Below are 18,883 nucleotides of genomic sequence, written 5' to 3'. Positions count from 1 at the left end.
TCTGATCGATAAGATATGTGAATTGGAATCGTTTCGGATTCCAATTCACATCGCTAATTTTTGTTTTAGGGAGACCCGCGCCACTAAAAAAAAACCCACCCGACCCTTTAAATCGACCCCCCTTAGCCTCCCCCACCCTCCCGACCGCCCCCAAACCTATTAAAATTACCTGGTGGTCCAGGGGGGCCTCGGGGAGCGATTTCCCGTTCCCAGGCATCAGCTGCGCTAAAAAAAAATGGCGCCAATGCCCCTTTGCCCTTACCATGTGACAGGGTATCCATGCCATTGGCCAGCCCCTGTCACATGGTAGGAGCACTGGATGGCCGGCGCCATCTTTAAAGATGATGCAAGCCATTTTACTCATCAGCCTCTATTATACTATACTCTATAATAGGGGCTGATGGCCTGCGCCATCTTTAAAGATGGTTCCGGCCATCTTTACTCATCAGCCCATCTTTAAAGATGGCACCGGCCATCAGCCCCTATTATAGATAGTATAATAGGGGCTGATGAGTAAAATGGCTGGCGTCATCTTTAAAGATGGCGCCAGCCATCCAGTGCTCCTACCATGTGACAGGGGCCGGCCAATGGCATGGATACCCTGTTACATGGTAAGGGCAAAGGGGCATTGGCGCCATTTTTTTTAGCGCAGCTGATGCCTGGGAATGGGAAATCGCTCCCCGAGGCCCCCCCTGGACCACCAGGTAATTTTAAAGGTTTTGGGGGGATCAGGAGGGTGGGGGAGGCTAAGGGGGGGTCAATTTAAAGGGTCGGGTGGGTTTTTTTTTTATCGGGCCATCGTGCCATTTTAATTAGTGGCAGCCAAAATGACGCCGATGGCCAGAGAGCGGGAGATCGCGCAGGGACACCCCCCCATTGGACCACCAGGTAATTTAACATTTTGGGGGTGTTCGGGAGGGTGGGGGAGGGTAAGGAATTGGTTTTAAAGGGTCGGGGTGGGTTTAGGGGTTGTTTTGGTGTGCCAGTTTTCCCGCCCTCCCCCAAATAATTCCTGTGCCCTATTTAACAATTTAGGATGATTTATGACGATAAATCGGGGGCATTTGTATTGTATCGTGCACTCTGACGATTTAGGACAATTTTAAAATTATCTGACAATAATTGTAATCGTTCAAAAACGATTCACATCCCTACTATTGAAACTTTTCTTTGATGAGTTGTGCAATGCTGTGCTAGTACCCATTAGACTTTTAAACTGCAGCAACACAGCACAACACAGCATGTCTATACAGTTCTTAACAGTACTCCTCCCCACTGCCCCAGGGAGCCACTATTGGTGAAACATCTGAATACCTATTTGTCGAGGTTTGTTCAATTGAATTCACATGGTTTTCCAGGGGAGCAACTAATTTAAGAAACATTTGTGCCTCATTTTCATAAACTCCTCTCCTTTGACTAAATTTGCAGACACATGTCGCGATGCGTTATTATTGCATGCTTTATGGAGTTATCATGGCCGTTAGGGCCCTAACATGATTTGATGAATGTCCAGCAAGATAGTCGGATAAATCTGAAGAGTGCTAATTAGCTGAATAAATCAGATCTTATCCACATATATGCTGCTACTCATCCAGATAAGTTTCAACTTGCACAGCTTGTCAAGGTAGCTTAACATTTGAAATCACAACTAAGTTAAGAAAGGAAGTTAATCTAATATGAGTTTCTTTAGGATAGAGTCAGAAGCAGTTTTTGTTATCCTTATTCTGTAGATCCTCCCTTCTTGTCTCCCCCAATTTTCAACCATCCACTCCGCCAAAGAAGAAAAGAAAATATTGTGGCATTAAATTCACATCAGAACTAGTTTGTCCTTCCCTAGTTAGAATAACCTTTAAATAACTACTACCCCCTTCCACCCCAATAAACATAAGACCATCACCTGCCTGCAGCCTCAAACTACCTCTACAAAGATTTTATGTAGTAATATAGTAAATGCTGGCAGAAAAAAGCCCAAGTGGTCTATTCAGTCCAGCAAGCATTATATCCCTTTCTTCTTAGAGTTATTGTAGCTCTGTGTAGGTTATCCTAATCAATATGGGATACTCTTTTCTCCATCACTTACCCACTAGGAATCCTTTGTGCTTATCCCATTGTTATGTGTGGTACATACATGTTTGGTGAACCCTTGGGCAGAGGTGAGAGGTGTCTCCACCCACAAGGAGGAGCCCTGTGAGCCTCACCACCAGTAGGCATCGTCTCAGCGATGTCAGACACAGCTGTGGAATAGAGTCTTTATTGATAGCAGAGAAAGGCACCACCCGTGAAGTGGGGGATGCAGTAAAGTGCTGAGCAGAGGGGTGTACCCAGATGATACCTCAGACATGATGATCCGGTAGTGGCCCGTGGAGCGAGGTACACCAGGAAGTCTTGCAGTAGTGAAGAAACAACTCAGATGTGCAGATCTGGTAGTGGCCAGCGGAGCAGGGTTCACTGGAGATGAGTCTCAGTGATGGAATGAGAAAGCTGTCCGAGCTGCAGGAAACCAGATAAGGTTCCTCTAGCAGTGATGCGGTAATGACCTGCAGGCAGGGTATACCAGAGTGGTTCCTTCTGGGATGAAGTGGTAGTGGCCCTAGGCATGGGGTACACTGTAGAGAATCCCACAATGAGGCTAGATAGTTGGAGTCCATAGAAATAGGTACTCATAGGAGGTAGTTCCAGGGGAGGTCCCAGTTATTGTAACCAATAGGAATCTAAGGCAAAAGGTCCTCCGAGGAGCGGATAACCAGAGATGAAATAGGGGCCCCAAGGAGCGGGTATCCAGAGTGTCTCACACCAATGAAGAAACTGGAACCAGAAATCCAAGGAGTGGAATTCAGCAAGAGGGAATTCCTTGCTAAGTCGTCATAGTGAAGGGCCAGCCAGCTTAAGTACAAGAGATGGGTGACATCATCCGGAGTGGACACCCCCGAGGTTCCCGCCATGACATGTATAAAAGTGGCCCATTAGCGTGCGCGCCTAGGTAATTTCTGGAGCAAGATGGCGGTCGGCAGCGCTCACGCCATCCTGGGAATGCCAGGCTGGTTGGCGGTGACTGGCGGAGGCCACCACTCCTCCAATAGATGACAATGCAGCAAAGAAAGAGGTGAGTAGTAGTGGTCGCAGCCATCTGTGACTGACAGGCGTAACAGTACCCCCCTTCTTAGGGCCCCTCCCTGGGAGTTTTGGTTTCCTAGGATGAGAAATGTGGAATTGTCTGATCAACTCCTTATCGAGAATGTTGCTTGCAGGTTCCCAACTATTCTCCTCGGGACCAAATCCTTCCCATGAGATGAGATACTCCCAGTGGCTTCCGCGTTTTCTTGCATCCAATATATCCTCGACCTAATAAGTGATGTCCTCTTCTGGAGTAAGAGATTGAGGTTCAGGTGTTCTCTTTGAAAATTCTGAGAGAATCAGTGGTTTTAGAAGAGAGATGTGGAAGGCGTGTATTCTAAGAGAAGAGGGCAACTGAAGGCTGTAAGAAAATGGACCTAGGCAGCAAAGTACAGAGAAGGGTCCAATGTAGCTGGTCGCAAATTGAGGAGAGGGCAGCTTTAAGTGGATGAAACGGGTGCTGAGCCATACCTTGTCTCCGGGATTCAACTACAGAGCTGCATGATAGTGAGTGTCATAGAACTTCTTAGCCTTTTGTCCAGCCTTTTGAAGTAGTTGTTTGGTATGCTCCCAGAGTTGATGCAGTTCTTGTGCCAAAGCCTGTGCTGCAGGGGACAATACCGACAAAGGCACTAAATTCAAAAGACAACCGTAGGGGTGAAAGTTTACCTTTCCTGTAGAAAGGACCTGAGAGTAATCTTATAAAAATACCAGATTAACTTGAGGTGGGTCCATCATAGACTTCCATACGAACGTTGGTAAATCTCCAAACGTTTTTAAACTTTCACCCCTACGGTTGTCTTTTGAATTTTTTGGGATTCACAATCTTCATTTACAAAAATTTCTTTAAAAAAAAGTATTGTCCGAGTGGAGGTGGTAGGGGTTGATGATTATAACCAATTATGCATTGGTACAGAGTTGCCTACATTATATATGAAACTTCTACCTCTCTACAATAATATTTTTTAAGTTTTTTATCATTTTTGAAAAAATGTTTTTTGAAAGTTTGCTTCACAGAGTGTAGGGTAATCAAGCAAATTTTTGAAGTTTTTTGAATACATATATAACTCTTAGAGAACTCACAGTGAAATATAATTTGGCAGCGACATAGCAGCTAGATGTTGCTTTTGATTTATTTTTGATTACATTAGCATCGCTGACGCACAGTGGTGATTCACGTGGATTTATTTTGGTCTGTCCTAAAGTTAGCCATGACCATGCCTGCTCGTTAACTGGATAATTTTATCTTACTAATAAGCCAAGCCACTCGACAGCTGAATATTTCCCCGCTCATTTTTAAGAGCCAATGGTTGCATGCATAATCTATCTGGCCTCTTTGGAAAAATGTCTTAGAAAATTAATGTCACATGGGCGGCCCCTGTGACATTGTGAGGGCAAAGGTAGCGCCAGCGACATTTTGAATACTGGCAGTACGGCCCGAGTGCAGGAGGTCGCTCCCGGATCCCCGCTGGACTTTTGGCAAGTCTTGTGGTGATCAGGAGGCCCCCCCAAGCTGGCCAAAAGTCCCTGGGGGTCCAGCGGGGGTCTGGGAGGGATCTCCTGCACTCAGGCCGTATTGCCAATATTCAAAATGGCACCGGCGCTACCTTTGCCCTCTCACATGGTAAGGGCAAAGGGCCATCGGCGCCATTTTTTTTAGCGTAGCTGATGGCCTGGGAACAGGAGATCGCTGCCCGCGGCCCCCCTGGACCACCAGGTATGTGTAAAAAAATTTTTGGGGGGTCGGGAGAAGGGGGTAGGCTAAGGGGGTAATTTTAAAGGGTCGGGTGGGGTTTTTTTTTTATCGGCGCGGGCCTCACTAAAAAAAATTAGTGATGTGAATTGGAATCGGAACCGATCCCAATTCACATCTCTAACGATCAGATTCCCCCCCCCCCCCCCCAGCCGAACCCGATTGTTAAAACGATCGGGCACACGATTCACATCTCTATTAAATAGTATCATGATCATCTGAGCCACAGTCCTTCTCTTGACCAAACTTCTCCAGGAGCATTATTTATGATATCATCCAGCATCTCAAGGAGCAGTTCTACAAGTGCCTACTCAACAAGGCTGCATTGATCAACTGGGGATTACCTTTTAGCTTCTTCCAGCACTTTCATGCAGGATGTGTCTTGATCTCCTAATCCTGTGGATGAAATGATCATAAAGCGCGGAAACACCCTTATTGCGGGGCTGTTGCCAAAGGTTTGCTAGCAGAGTATCAGTCACATTTCATTTAATATATTCATTTTCATGCTGCATTTCCATTATCTAAAGCCAGAGTTCCAGCTGGGAATGAAGAGGCTGCCATTTGAGGAAAAGAAACATCTTGAACCTTTGCAGGATTTTTATCCCAGGAACAATTCTGTTTCTTAGGGATGTCTGACTGGGGCAAAAGGTACCTCCATAATTATTACTTTGTAACTGGGTATGCATCTACCATGTCAGTTGCTCACAGCACTCTGTCCATAGTTTCTCATAAATCTGCATGCAGGTATTATTGTTGAATGAGAAACTGGAGAAAGAGCCTCTCATAACAGGATTAATCCACTCATGCCTAACCAGGAGGAGGAAGCCCTGTCTTAGGCTTTTCTGTTGAAAGGAACCTCCAAGCTGAAAGCTCCTTCTTCTTTATTTTCCACTCACTTGAAGAGGAAAACCCCTTTTCCAATACACCAAATCTTCAGAAGAAGTAAGCCCCTTTGAATTCCGCCCCTTAATCTTTCCCTACCTGACAAGGAAATCTCCCCATCCATTCCTTCTACCTTCGTCCAAAGATGAATGCCACCCCCCCCCCCCCCCAAAGATAACCCTCTCTCCTCCCCAAAAGGAAGGCTCTACACCCACGGATCTGTACCCTATTCAGTCCCAACTCATCCCTCTCCCCTTGTCCAGTGGGTTAGTAATAGAAGGAAAGCATGAGAGCATGATGTCTCACTCCTGCTGGGCTACCTTTCTTCTCCAAAATGGAATTCTTCGCCCTTTGAAAAACTAGCTTTCATGCATTATACTTGCTTCATTAGGTCAATGAATGTACTATATTATTAAATCAACTAAAAGGTATCAACTACAACTTGCCTGTTAATCTTTATTTGTTCTTAAAAAATGAGAAATCTTCCTTTCCACTTTCACTTAGTCAAATCTGAGCCACTTCTCATTAAAAATCTTTGATTACTCATTTAAATTATTAATTCAAAGTGAACCTGGCAAGTCCAAGATCAATGGAAGTATCTAATTTCTAATTTATCAAATTATAGATACATATCAAGTAATATTTTGTAGAATGTTGAGAACATAAGAGGTAAATTTTCAAAATGATTGGGAGCATTAAAGTCAATAAAAATTACACCCCCTTGGACATAGTGTTCAAGCACCCATTGCATTCACACAGCTGGCACCTATTGTTGAGATAATCATACCATAAAAACCTTTTGTGAAACAATGCCTTTTTAATGACTGTTCAAGAAAGACAAATTTTGTAATCTAATTTGATTCAAGGTACTCATATTATAAGCCTCCTCAGCTCTCAAGAGAAGCCATTTTAAAGTTCATATTGCTTAAGAGATAGACCTCAAGAGTAGGATAAATTGTGTTATGCTAAGTAGTCACCATAAGCACTCTTAGATTGCTATATTTGAAAGATCTGACAACTTCTTTACGGAACAGACTATAATTGTTCAGATACAGAATAGACTAAATCAAGTATTCAGAACTCCCCATATGAGTTCCATTCTTATGTTCTGATGGACTCCAAATACAATCTAAAAATATTTGCAAGTAAAATGCTCTTAGCATAAATTAGCCATGGAAGGCTCTATACATCAAAATGTGTTAAAACTGAAGTGTTATTGCACAATTTTAAGCACATTAATGCTGACATTAACATGCTGTACAAAACGAGGTTGATTTTAAAAGTGTTATGCAAAAATACCCACAATAATGCATATGTGGGTCACGCAAAATCAATGCGGATTTTAAAGGTCAGGATTTATGAACAATTATAGCCCTGCATGTGTCAAAAATAAGGGGACAGAAAAGGAGCAGAGCATGGGAATTCCAGGCTGGGGCTAACTGTTAAGTGCACGACTCTATATTTTAAAACCAGAGGCCACTGTATGTGGCAGCATGTTATCCTCATAACTTTACTGCTGCTCCTGATGAGCAGCACGTCTGTAGATATCACATTTTAGGGCTTACAGGACAGGATGAGGGGTCTGGTTCAAATGGAGGGGTAAGCAGGATGAAGAACCAGAGGGGTCTGAAAGACCTCAATATTGACTGGGGAAACTGGTGGACTAATTGGAAAAACTGGGAATGTCGCTCGCGCAAGCATGTTTTAAAATCCATTTACATTTGTGCGTTAAAGCCAGCAAAGTCCTATGGAAGATATGCAAAGTAGGTTTGCTCGAGTAACCTCTTACAATTAAAAGCATCCTTATGCGTGGTAAGCATATTTTAAATTATACTTGTACAAGTGCACACATGATTTAAAATTCTGTGTTTCTCTGCCCATGTGCTGCTACGTGCGTGTATGGGCACATGTGTGTTCAGTTTAAAATTAGCCTGAAAATAATTATATAGAAAACCTGACAAAGACATAAGATTTCTCATACTGGGTAAGATCAAAAGTCGATCAAGCCCAATATCCTGTTTCCAACAGTGCCCAAACAGGTCACAAATACCAGGCAGAATCGATAAGAGTCCTTGCTGCTTATTCCAAGGATAAGCATTAATTACATATATGCAGATGGAGTTAAAGTTTTGGAATTAACACATCTACATTAACATTTGAGCTATTTAATGTGTACCCAGTCTTCCAATGATAACAGATAATGCATCTCTTTCCCTCATCATAGAATTTTGTATTAATGTTAACAGTAGGGTTTAATGCCAATTTAACATTTGTTAAATGCCTGCATTAACTAATGTGCTTTGATAAAGAGACCTCATAATTTAACAAGTCATGTTGCTGATACAGCAGCCATGAAGCAATTATAAGAATACTGAAAATATTCTAGCACTATAGATCTTCTTGGGTGCTTGAGTATAATATGTATTATATAAGCATATGTGTTTAAGAACTGAATTGTGTACTTTCTGTATCATGATGTATAATGTATGCAAAGAACCAGGATTTTAAAAATAAATAAGAAAATGCATTTAGGTTGATGCTTTGCAGTTAATGTAGTCATACTTGAGATGCATTAGAAAATGTATATATTGTCATAGTTACATATTTAAAAAATGCAGCAGTTCATATTGGAATTCCATTCTCTGTAGCTAGTAGGGATGTGAATCAGGCTTCGGACGATTGAAAATATCGTACGATATTTTCAAAATCGTCAGAAATTGGGGGCCCCCCAAAATGATAGGAAAACCCCATGATATTGTTCGTGGGGGTTCTCTTATCGTTTTGGGGGAGGGCGGGAAAAACGGCACACAAAAATAACCCCTAAACCTACCCCGACCCTTTAAAACTAATCCCTTAGCTTCCCCCACCCTCCTGACCCCCCAAAAAACTTTTTACAGGTACCTGGTGGTCCAGTGGGGGTCCCGGGAGCAATCTCCCGCTCCCGGGCCGTCGGCTGCCACTAATCAAAATGGCGCCAATGGCCCTTTGCCCTTACCATGTGACAGGTTATCCGTGCCATTGGCCGGCCCCTGTCACATGGTAGAAGTACTGGATGGTTCGCGCCATTTTTAAAGATGGCACCGGCCATCCAGTGCTCCCTCTATGTGACAGGGGCCGGCCAATGGCACGGATACCCTGTCATATGGTAAGGGCAAAGGCCATCGGCACCATTTTTATTAGTGGCAACCAACGGCTTGAAAGCGGGAGATTGCTCCCGGGACCCCCACTGGACCACCAGGTACCTGTAAAATGTTTTTTTGGGGGGGGGGTCAGGAGGGTGGGGGAAGCTAAGGGATTAGTTTTAAAGGGTCGGGTGGGTTTTTTGTTTATCGGCTCGGGCGCAGCCGATAAACAAAACCGTGATCAGGCCGGACGAAAAAAAACAACATGATATGAATCGGAACCGGAATCCGAACCGATTCTGGTTCCGATTCACATCTCTAGTAGCTAGTGCTGGACACTAAAAATTCCATAGGAATTTCATACAGGGGTGCATTTGCTGCATTCAGCAGCCAATAGCAGGCCCCTGTTTTTATCAAAGTCTTTGTACTGTCTACTAGGGATGTGCAGATGAAAAAAATTAATTTGTCTTTTTATTCATTTCATTGGGCAATACCATTTAATTAATTAGTTACAAAAAATAAAATATTTCATTTCCTTATTTTATTTGTTAATTAGTTTATCATTAAAGTAAATGAGGGAAGCACTGCAACCAATTTTGGGCTCCAAAATTGGGATTTTCTAATCATTTCTAATGAAATTGGTGGGTAGACATCACCAAAAGGGTGAAGACATGCTAACACATCAAGACTATATTAACGTGACACCAAAAGAGGTATGAAGAGCCTAAGGCACTGTAAAAAGGCAAAGGGGCGCCAGCAGCAGCAGGAGTTCTCCAAGGCACTGTGAGAGAAGCAAAGAAGCAGCAAGAGTGGGAAGAACACCCCCAAAGGCTCAAAAGAGTACCACCAACAACAGTGGCATGAACTCCTGAAGGCAGCATGAGAGGCAAAGTGGCATCACGAGTGGCATCCTAAAGCACCATGAAGCAGATGCAAAGCAGTAAAGATGGCAAAGCACTGATAGACAACGCAGTACAAAACGTGGGATCAATACACCAAGACATATGAGAGGTGCAAAGTAGTCCCCTATAATGGCAAGAACATCCAATGGCATAGAGTCTAGAAATGTGCTTTGGGTAAAAATTTAGTATCGGGCTTCATTTCGGGGGGTACCCCATGCGGGAATTTCATTTTTCCTGTGGTTAGAGGTTTTTTTTTTCGGGGGCCCCATTTTTGGGTTAGTGCGCACTATTGGGAGTTAATGCACACTAACTCAAAAATGAATTGTTCCCGAAATTTCGGAAAAAATCAATCATTTTTCGGTTCTCCCGAACCATTCCAAATTAGCCAATTTCGTTGACATTGCCTAATTCAGGAAAAATGATTGCACATCCCTAGTAGAGTCTGGGATATGTAAGCAAGGAAGAGTGGGACAAATAATCCCCAGGGATGGTCTGGGTATGGCAGCAAGGCTGAGTAGCAGAAAGGCCACCAAGGTATAGCATGAGAGGTATATAAGCAAGGTAGAATAGCATGCGAACTATTGCCCAAATTTTCAAAATCCTGCATGCGTAAAAATTGATAGATATGCACGTGGCCAGGCTGAGTGTGTGCCGAGCCTATTTTATTTATTTATTAGCTTTTATATATCAACATTCGTGGGTACATCATGCCGGTTTACAATATAACTGAAGGAGGAAATTACAAAAAACCAGGGTGGGGGGAGAGGGAGCAGATAGGAAGAGAGAAGGGGCGAGAGAAGAGAGGGAAAAACAGGAAAAGGAGAAAAGGAACAGTACCTGATAGAAAAATAACAGAAGAACATAAGTAGCATGCAAATTATACACTCAGTAAGGGACTGTGTATAACCTTATACACTGTGGATAACCTTATATAAATTATACACTCCAAAAAGTATTATTTTGTTTTTAATTTTATTTTTATTGATTTATAACATTTAAACAACAAATGTAATAATCCAGGAATTTCCAGAAAACAATTATCATATTCAATTCTCAATACATAATATTACTCTTATATTCTAGCCCACATCTAGGGGGAGAAGGGAGTTCCTACTGCTGGATGTCTACTTTATTATGCAACCCTATCTCCTGAAACAACACTATGTTTCTGGATTTATCCTTTAAAAATCACTCCAAGTGTATGGGGTCTGTAAAAATAAACTTATTGTTCTGAAACATTACATGACATTTGCAGGGAAATTTTAGAAATAAACTTGCTCCTATTTCAAGAGCTTGTTTCTTAAGAAGAAGAAACTGTTTCCTTCGTGCTTGTGTTACGCGGGAGACATCTGGAAATACTAATATTTTTTGCCCGCAAAATATAAAGTCTTTATTTTGAAAATATTTTGAGAAAAATAAGTCTTTGTCCCTTTTCAGCGAAAAGGAAATCAATAATGTTGCTCTAGCTTGAATATTGTCCATGGAGTCTTCCAAAAATGTAGAGACTACAGGGCTATTCAAACTATCTGAGCTTGGAGCAATCTTTTTGAAGGCAAATAATATAACTTTGACAAAACAGGTATTTTTTCAATCTCAAAGGATAATATCTCCATAGCATATTTGTTATATAATTCGATAGCAGACAATAATCTCGATTGAGGAAAATTTAATAACCTTAAATTAAACGACCTTAATTCGTTCTCAAGAATTTCAATCTGATTATGTAGCATCAAATTATCTTTGATAAATGAAGTATTGGTAGCATGCATAACATTAACTTGCAGGTTTAACCCTGCTACTGCTTGTTCTAATTTAACAGTTCTGCTTTCTAAATCTTCAAATTTATTCCTTACTTGTACAGAAAAATCATGCACTTGTACTACAGACCTGGATAGTTTCTTATCAATTTTAACAGATAACTTCCAAACATCTAGTAAAGTTACATTTTCTGGTTCGATTTCATTTCCTTCTTGCTCATTTATTTCTTCATCTACTATCCTAGGGCACGGTACCAATTTATTATTAGCAGCTGCATTATCCCCTTGCATTACATTGATCGAATGTCTATTCCCCTCTGTAGTGACCCTATTTCCCTCTTGGGTCTGGGCTGCTATCAGAGGGTTTTCAACATTATTTAATGCATCAATACGCTCATTAAATGGTTGTTGGGGTGGGTTGCGCGGACCTGGGGCTCAAGAAAACCCCCAGTAGGGAGTTTCCTGCTACATCTTCCCCCACCACGGACTCGGCCATATGAATAATATGGCTGTCCATGGGTCCATGTATTCTAGACAATGGAGTGGTAGGTGAAGAAGTCCAAGTTTTGGATTTACGTTTCCTTCCCATAATAATTAAAAAAGAAAAAATATTTACCAGGGGCGTGCCCCTTTGGCGCGCGGCTTCGGCTGCGCACTGGCGGCTGCGCGCCGCAGGGCCCTCACTTAAATGCTGTCCCGGGCACCTGGTTATGACGTCACAGGGGGCCGTCCTCCCGACCCGAACTTCCCTCCTCCCTCGACCAGGAATACTGCAGTTCTTAATGCTCTCTTTCAACGCTCCAGCGTCTGGTCTCGGGATTTCCAGCAGGTAGGCTGTCTCTCCTTCTCCTCAGCCTACTCGCCGCAGGGCCCTCACTTAAATGCTGTCCCTGGCACCTGGTTATGACGTCACAGGGGGCCGTCCTCCCGGCCCGAACTTCCCTCCTCCCTTGACCAGGAATACAGCAGTTCTTAATGCTCTCTTTCAACGCTCCAGCGTCTGGTCTCGGGGTTTCCAACAGGTAGGCTGTCTCTCCTTCTCCTCCAAAAGTATTATTTTTTAAATGGCACGGCCACGTGCGTATCTACCGATATGAGCAGACGTGCTGGGGTTCACAAAAGGGGTGGGCCAAGGGTGGGATCTGGGTGGGATGGGAACTGGCTGGGACAGAACCATTTCGTGTTGCCGGTGACTCACGTGCCGGCAGCTGGCTGGCACACACAACTTCTACTAAGAGGAGGAAGTAAGTTATAATTTTAAAAAAAGAGATAGCTAGGGTAGATGTAGGGGTCAGGGTAGAGAGGGGAAAAGGGAGGAAGGTTAGGTGGAGGGGGTAGGGAAGTTCCCTCCCAGTCCTCTCCTTAAGTGGAGCGGACTGGGAGAGAACTGGGATAAAGGCCGATCGCATCTCTACGCGTAATTGAAAAAATCCTCCCCCTACACACATGAGTGGGGCACCCACGCACACATGCACACGCCAATACAAAATTGGGTACACATGTGCATGCGGGCATCATATTTTATAACATGCGTGCGGTGACGCACACATGTTATAAACTCGGCGCGTCCATGTGTGCGTGCCGGGTGTCATGCACACATGGACGCACGCACGCACAGGTTTCAAAATTGACCCCTATGTGCATTCATGTCAAAGCACTTGCCACTTGTCAGATTTAGTACAAGAGAATTGTCCGTCATCAGTATCACTTTTGTAACATAAGCTTTTTATTACATTCCCTAATTGGAAATGATTTTGCTGCTGGGTGGAATTTTGAGCTTCATGTGAAATTTGCTTTCAGTTCAAACTTTTGTAACAATCAGAACATGACAATAGTCTCTCATCAGTGTGGATTTTCTGGCAGTTTGTGAGGTTTGCATTTTTAAGAAAGCTTTCCCCATATTCTGTATCTGAATACAGTCTCCTTCTTTTGTTGATTTTCTGGTGTTACATTAGTTCTCTCTTCCTACTGAAAACTTTCCCATGTTTAGAATATGTAAAAGGTCTTTCCTGTGAATCTTTTCTGTTGTGCTCAAATTATTTCCATCTGACTGTGGACTTTTGGGGGACAACACAGACTAGTAAAATGAAGATAAAAGAAAAGTGGGAGAATTAGACTGGGATCCTAGAGATGTACATAATAGCAACGTAAAGAACCTGAAAACGGATGGCGTACGAGGAGAAACTTGCATTTTTTCAATTTTTTTTTCTGGGGACAAAGACCACAGTATGACCAACAAAGAAACAGGATGGAAGAACTAGGATGGGATTGTAGAGGGGTAGAGCAAAATGAAGAACCATAAAAGAGGAGGGATGGGAGGAGAAATTTGCATCATTTTTTTTCTTTTTTCAATTTTCTTTTCTGGGGACAAAACTCTTCAGTATAACCAACAAACAAATAAACAGAATGGGAGAACTAGGCTGAGAAGCAAACATCAAATAACATAGAGACACCAAAACTCCCATTCTGGTACATAATAGACATGACACGTAGGGTAGTTAAAAGCATTACCCCCAAGGTATGTAGGCAGGTGGGCAAGGCAGGTAGATAGTGTGGTAGCAGCAAGACCCTCTAAGATGGTATATCTGAGACATGGCAGGTAGACAGAAGGCCAATAGCAGTAAGAGACCCCCCTAAGGTGGTATATAAGGGGCATTTAAGGTACACAGATCTATAACAGCAAGACCCCCTAAGTATTATTTAAGGGATGTGGCAGATAGACAAAGCAGTAGTAGTAAGACCACTAAGGTGGTTCATCCTGGGAATGGCAGATACAGTAGGCATGGTAGCAGCAAGAATCCTTTGGTGGTATATGTGGGGCATGGCAGGTAGACAGAGTGGTATCAGCAAGACTACTAAGGAGGTATATAAGAGGCATGGCAGGTAGGCATGGTAGCAGAAAGAATCCTTTGGTGGTATATAAGGGGAATGATAGGTGGGCAGTGTGGTAGAAGCAAGACCTCTAAGATGACATACCGTATCAGTGACATGAAAAGTGCTCAGAGTGTAAGCAAGATAATCAAGATGCTTTTAGTCAACTTGCCACTCACATGGAAGTTCTGAAAACCCAAGCAAAGGCAGAATGATGTTCAAAAAGATCAGCTTTTTTTTATCAACTCTGATGCAAGCTTTGAGTGAGGAGAGCTCATGATACCTCCTGCCATTAAGAAAACATGTTAACTGGGCATTCTGGTTGCTGGGCACATAAGGTAGTGCTGAGTCATCTTGACTAGGTCTGGCTAGACTGTATTCTTGTATACCCAATATCCCAGTGCAGGATGAAGAAGCAGAGTCGTCTGAAAGATTTCAATATTAACTGGACAAACTGGTGGGCTAATTGGAAAACTGGGAATGTGCTTTGTGCGAGCATATTTTAAAATACACTGAGATACACACGTAAAAGCTGACAAGATGCTATAGAAGACATGCACACACTAGCATACTTGCGCATGGTTGGTGAATTTTGAAATATACACATGCAAATGCATGCACATTTAAAAATTCCAGTGTATCCTCCCTTGCACGCTGATATGCATGTGTATGGGTGCACATGCACGCTTTTTAAAATTACTGTGTAACTGCACACATTAACATGAACACATTATCACAGTTTGATAAGCAAGCCCCTTAGCTGGTTAATTCTGAATATCAGCATTGGCCAGCTAATTTCTATCCCTGGACGTAACCCTGCCTCGTGTCTGCTCAGATTTTGAACAGCTAATTTAGCCACTCAGCTATGCAATGGCACATTTTCAAAGATACCAATCTAGCTACTTTACTCTGATCGTATGCAGCCAGATGGCTTTGATATTGCACGCCATAAATTCCCCATGGTAGAAGATCATCAGGAATATAAAATTGTTTCATGTCATACTCATGAGACTATTCAGCCAGACAAATACAGAACTTATATGTACACATCATTTAATTTGAGCCTACTGAAAATAAACGGGAATATAGTGAATCAAGTCTTCATCACTGGCACTTAACACACAGCACTAGCGTGTTTGGAACCATGGTCAGCTGGATAGAGTACGTCCCCTGCTCACACAGAGTTATAATACTGTTAGTGATTCTTATAGACCCCAGAGTCCTGGCAAACCGCAACTGCAAAAGCAGACTGCTGCCAGCTATGCTCTTAACAGATGATACAATTAATAAATGTCCTTATAGGGAAATAAACTGTAGAGACTATTACTTCCTTTACAGTATCATGTTGACTAGCAATCTATTTATTAATTACTTAAAAAAAGGAGGCAACACACTTTTCACTAATTTGTTAGCTTTTAAATGAATTTATCTCAAGCTATATTTTACTTATTTATATTGTATATGATATTATGTTTTACTTTATTTCCATTCTGATTTGTTGGAAAAGCAAACTATAAATTGAATAACTTAAATGAAATAAAGCTGGCAAAATGCGAAAGCCAGGACATTTCTTAAATTGTCAAAAATGTTTAGCTAGAAGGTAAAATGAAATTTCCATGCAGGTACTGTTTCTTTGATTGGATTAGTATAATGATGTAAAGTTGGCATATGGACTAAATTACACTGTATCAAGTGAGTTGATGGATTGTTGTTTGTTTTTTGTTTTGTTTTTGTAGTGCCCTGATTCAGCTTGCAAACAGGATCTGCTGGCATATCTACAACGAATTGCCCTGTATTGCCATCAGCTTAATATTTGTAGCAAAGTGAAGGCAGAGGTACAGAATTTGGGAGGCGAACTTATTGTTTCAGGGGTAAGTTGCTATTTTGTCAGGTTTACCATGCCTAGTTGATATACTAATAAAGAGAATCCCTTGACAATAGTATTGGCCTAAACAAAAAAAAAATTCACTGCATTGTAATTGGGTCTATTGAAACTGTAACATTTTCTTTTTCAGCTCTTTTGATAAGAAGTTCAGGGCAGTATAGTTGCTAGTTTACTTCATTTGTGCACCATTTTTTTTTTGTTCTCCAAGAAGAAAGATAAGTTCACAGTCTGAAAACTGATTGCCCATTGATATTATAATTAGAATTCCTAGGTTTCTGTATAAGTGGACTCCAACCTCTCCTCCCACATACACATAACGGTAAACCAAAAGAGCGATTTCTTTTATCCGCACTTATTTTTAAACGGAATGAAAATGGATTGAAACCCTGTATTTACAAAAACCAGGTAGGCCATTTCTTAGAACTTTCCATAGTGTGAACTTACAATAAAGCACAGCATGTTAGAAACTCAATCTATAGCAATACTATGCTTTACCAGCCATGGAAATGTACTGTTGTGGTCAATGTTTAGTAAAATAAAATGAAAGATCGGAGTAAGTCTTAGGGATGCATTAAACTGCATTATCAACTGATAAAATGCATTATTTCATACTATTATATCTATAACTAAAGCGCAAAAGGTTTAATCAAATATCATGTTTATTTGGCCAAAAGTACTTACTCAAGGTTTAATTGTGTGTCTGTGTCTGGTAGTTTTTCTCTCTTCTTTCAGGGTTCCAGCTCAATGGGAACCAGCTTGTAAAAGGCTCTGGCACCAAGAGCCTTCATTCACAACTACCAAGGTTTTATCTCTGTTTTTATATCCACTTTCTAGCTTAATCCATCCATGGCAGCAATGACCCATGGCCAGGGGCCACAAACCACAGTTCCCTCCTGAACCTGGCTAACATGGACCTAAGTCCAAATATAAAGTGTTGCCATAGAGCAATGGTGTTATGCCCATCGGTCACAGATGGCTGTGACCTCTCATGCTCACCTCTTTTTTCTCTGCACCATCAATCACTGGGAGAATGGCGGCCTCCGCCAACCAACGCCGACTTCCCCGGCGTCCCCGGGACAGAATGGGTGCTGCCGACCACCATCTTACTTACGGCATCACCTAGGTGCTCATGCGCACAGGGCCTCCTTATGTATACTCATGGCGGGAAACTTGGGGACGTCCCCCCCCCCATGACGTCAACACCGCTAGTGAACGTATACTGACTGGCCCATTGCTAAGACGAGTTAGCAAAGAGTTCTCTCACTTGTTAATTCCGCTGTAACTTGGATCTTCTGTTCCAGACTCTCCTCCTGGCATTTGGACAATCTGAGTACCCGCTTCTCAGGGGCTCTTCCGCGTCTTGGCTATCTGCTCCTGAAGGGCCCTCCTGCCTGGGACTTCCTGACCCACTCCTTGGGTATCTCTGCTGGGACTTCCTTGTGTGAGTACATTCTCCACAGTCTATCAACTTTGCTGAAGATTCCACGGCGTACCCCATTCCTTGGACCACTACCTTTCTTCAGTCTGTCTAAGCTACTCATTCTGTGCCTCAGGATATTGCTCCATCTATGCAAGGTCTACGGTCTGTTCCTGTATCACCAACCTCTGCCTCCTTGGCACCTATAGTACAGTTTCCTCAGCATACCCTGCACTGCGGGCCACTACTGGGTCTGCACTCAGAGGTATTTACATCAGCCTACAGGAATCCCCGGGTGTACCCCGCGCTGCGGGATACTACTGGACCTTCAAATCTACATCAGTATACTGACTACTGTATTTGCTCAAAGACTGTGTTTATTACATTTCCTGCTCCACACGTTATGTACTATCTTTTCTCCTTAATAAAGTCTCTCTCACAGCTGTGTCCGACGTCGTTGAGACCAAGCCTACTGACAGTGAGGCCCACTGGGCTCCTCCCATTGGGCAGAGACATCTCTCACCTCGGCCCAGGGTTCACAAATTCATCCAAACCATAACAGATTGCTAACTCTATGGACCCAGCTTAGCTCTCAGCTCTTCAGGCCATCCCTGGCCTGGCCCAATGTCCAGTCAAACAACAACAGACACTAGAGACTTTGACTGATGCCTGTAATCAGCTAAACTCTAAGCTGAACTCTCCAAGAACGCCTGGCAAGGCCCTTTCCTCTCCTACAGTGCACCTGCATGTTTCTCTGTACCTTTGCCAGCACCTACACGCTTTACAGGTGATTCCCTGTTATATAGGGGCTTTCTAAATCAGTACTGCATGCACTTTTCGCTTCAACCTACCTATTTCCCAGACATAGTCTCCAAAACAACATACATTCTATCTCTGCTGGATGGAAAAGCCCTGGCCTGGGCTTCACCTTTCTGGAACGTAATGACCCCATACTCCAGGACTTGACAGGATTTCTCACACTCTTTTCTTCAGTATTTGATGATCCTGCCCACAAGACTATTGCTGGATCTGCTCTCCTGCACTTACAACAAGGTACCAAACCTTTGACTGATTATGTTATTGAGTTTAAAACTTTGTTCTGGGAACTACACTGGGTCCTGGGCTGTCTACGGGCCAACTTCTTGGAGGGTCTCAACCCCCGCATCAAAGATGAACTGGC

General features: G+C 42.7%; 1 protein-coding gene across 2 annotated transcripts in view; it reads left to right on the top strand.

The window, feature by feature from the left end:
* CTNNA2 (catenin alpha 2) overlaps positions 1-18,883 on the top strand; it is a 2,350,558-nt gene that overhangs the window by 2,213,976 nt on the left and 117,699 nt on the right. For both annotated transcript variants that reach the window (XM_029593361.1, XM_029593351.1), the window contains exon 17: positions 16,138-16,272. In XM_029593361.1, the coding sequence (XP_029449221.1) occupies positions 16,138-16,272 (135 nt within the window). The remainder of the gene's footprint in view (positions 1-16,137; positions 16,273-18,883) is intronic.

The sequence above is a fragment of the Rhinatrema bivittatum genome, chromosome 1, assembly GCF_901001135.1.
Source record: "Rhinatrema bivittatum chromosome 1, aRhiBiv1.1, whole genome shotgun sequence".
NCBI lineage: Eukaryota > Metazoa > Chordata > Amphibia > Gymnophiona > Rhinatrematidae > Rhinatrema > Rhinatrema bivittatum.
This window is presented reverse-complemented; position numbering and strand designations above follow the sequence as displayed.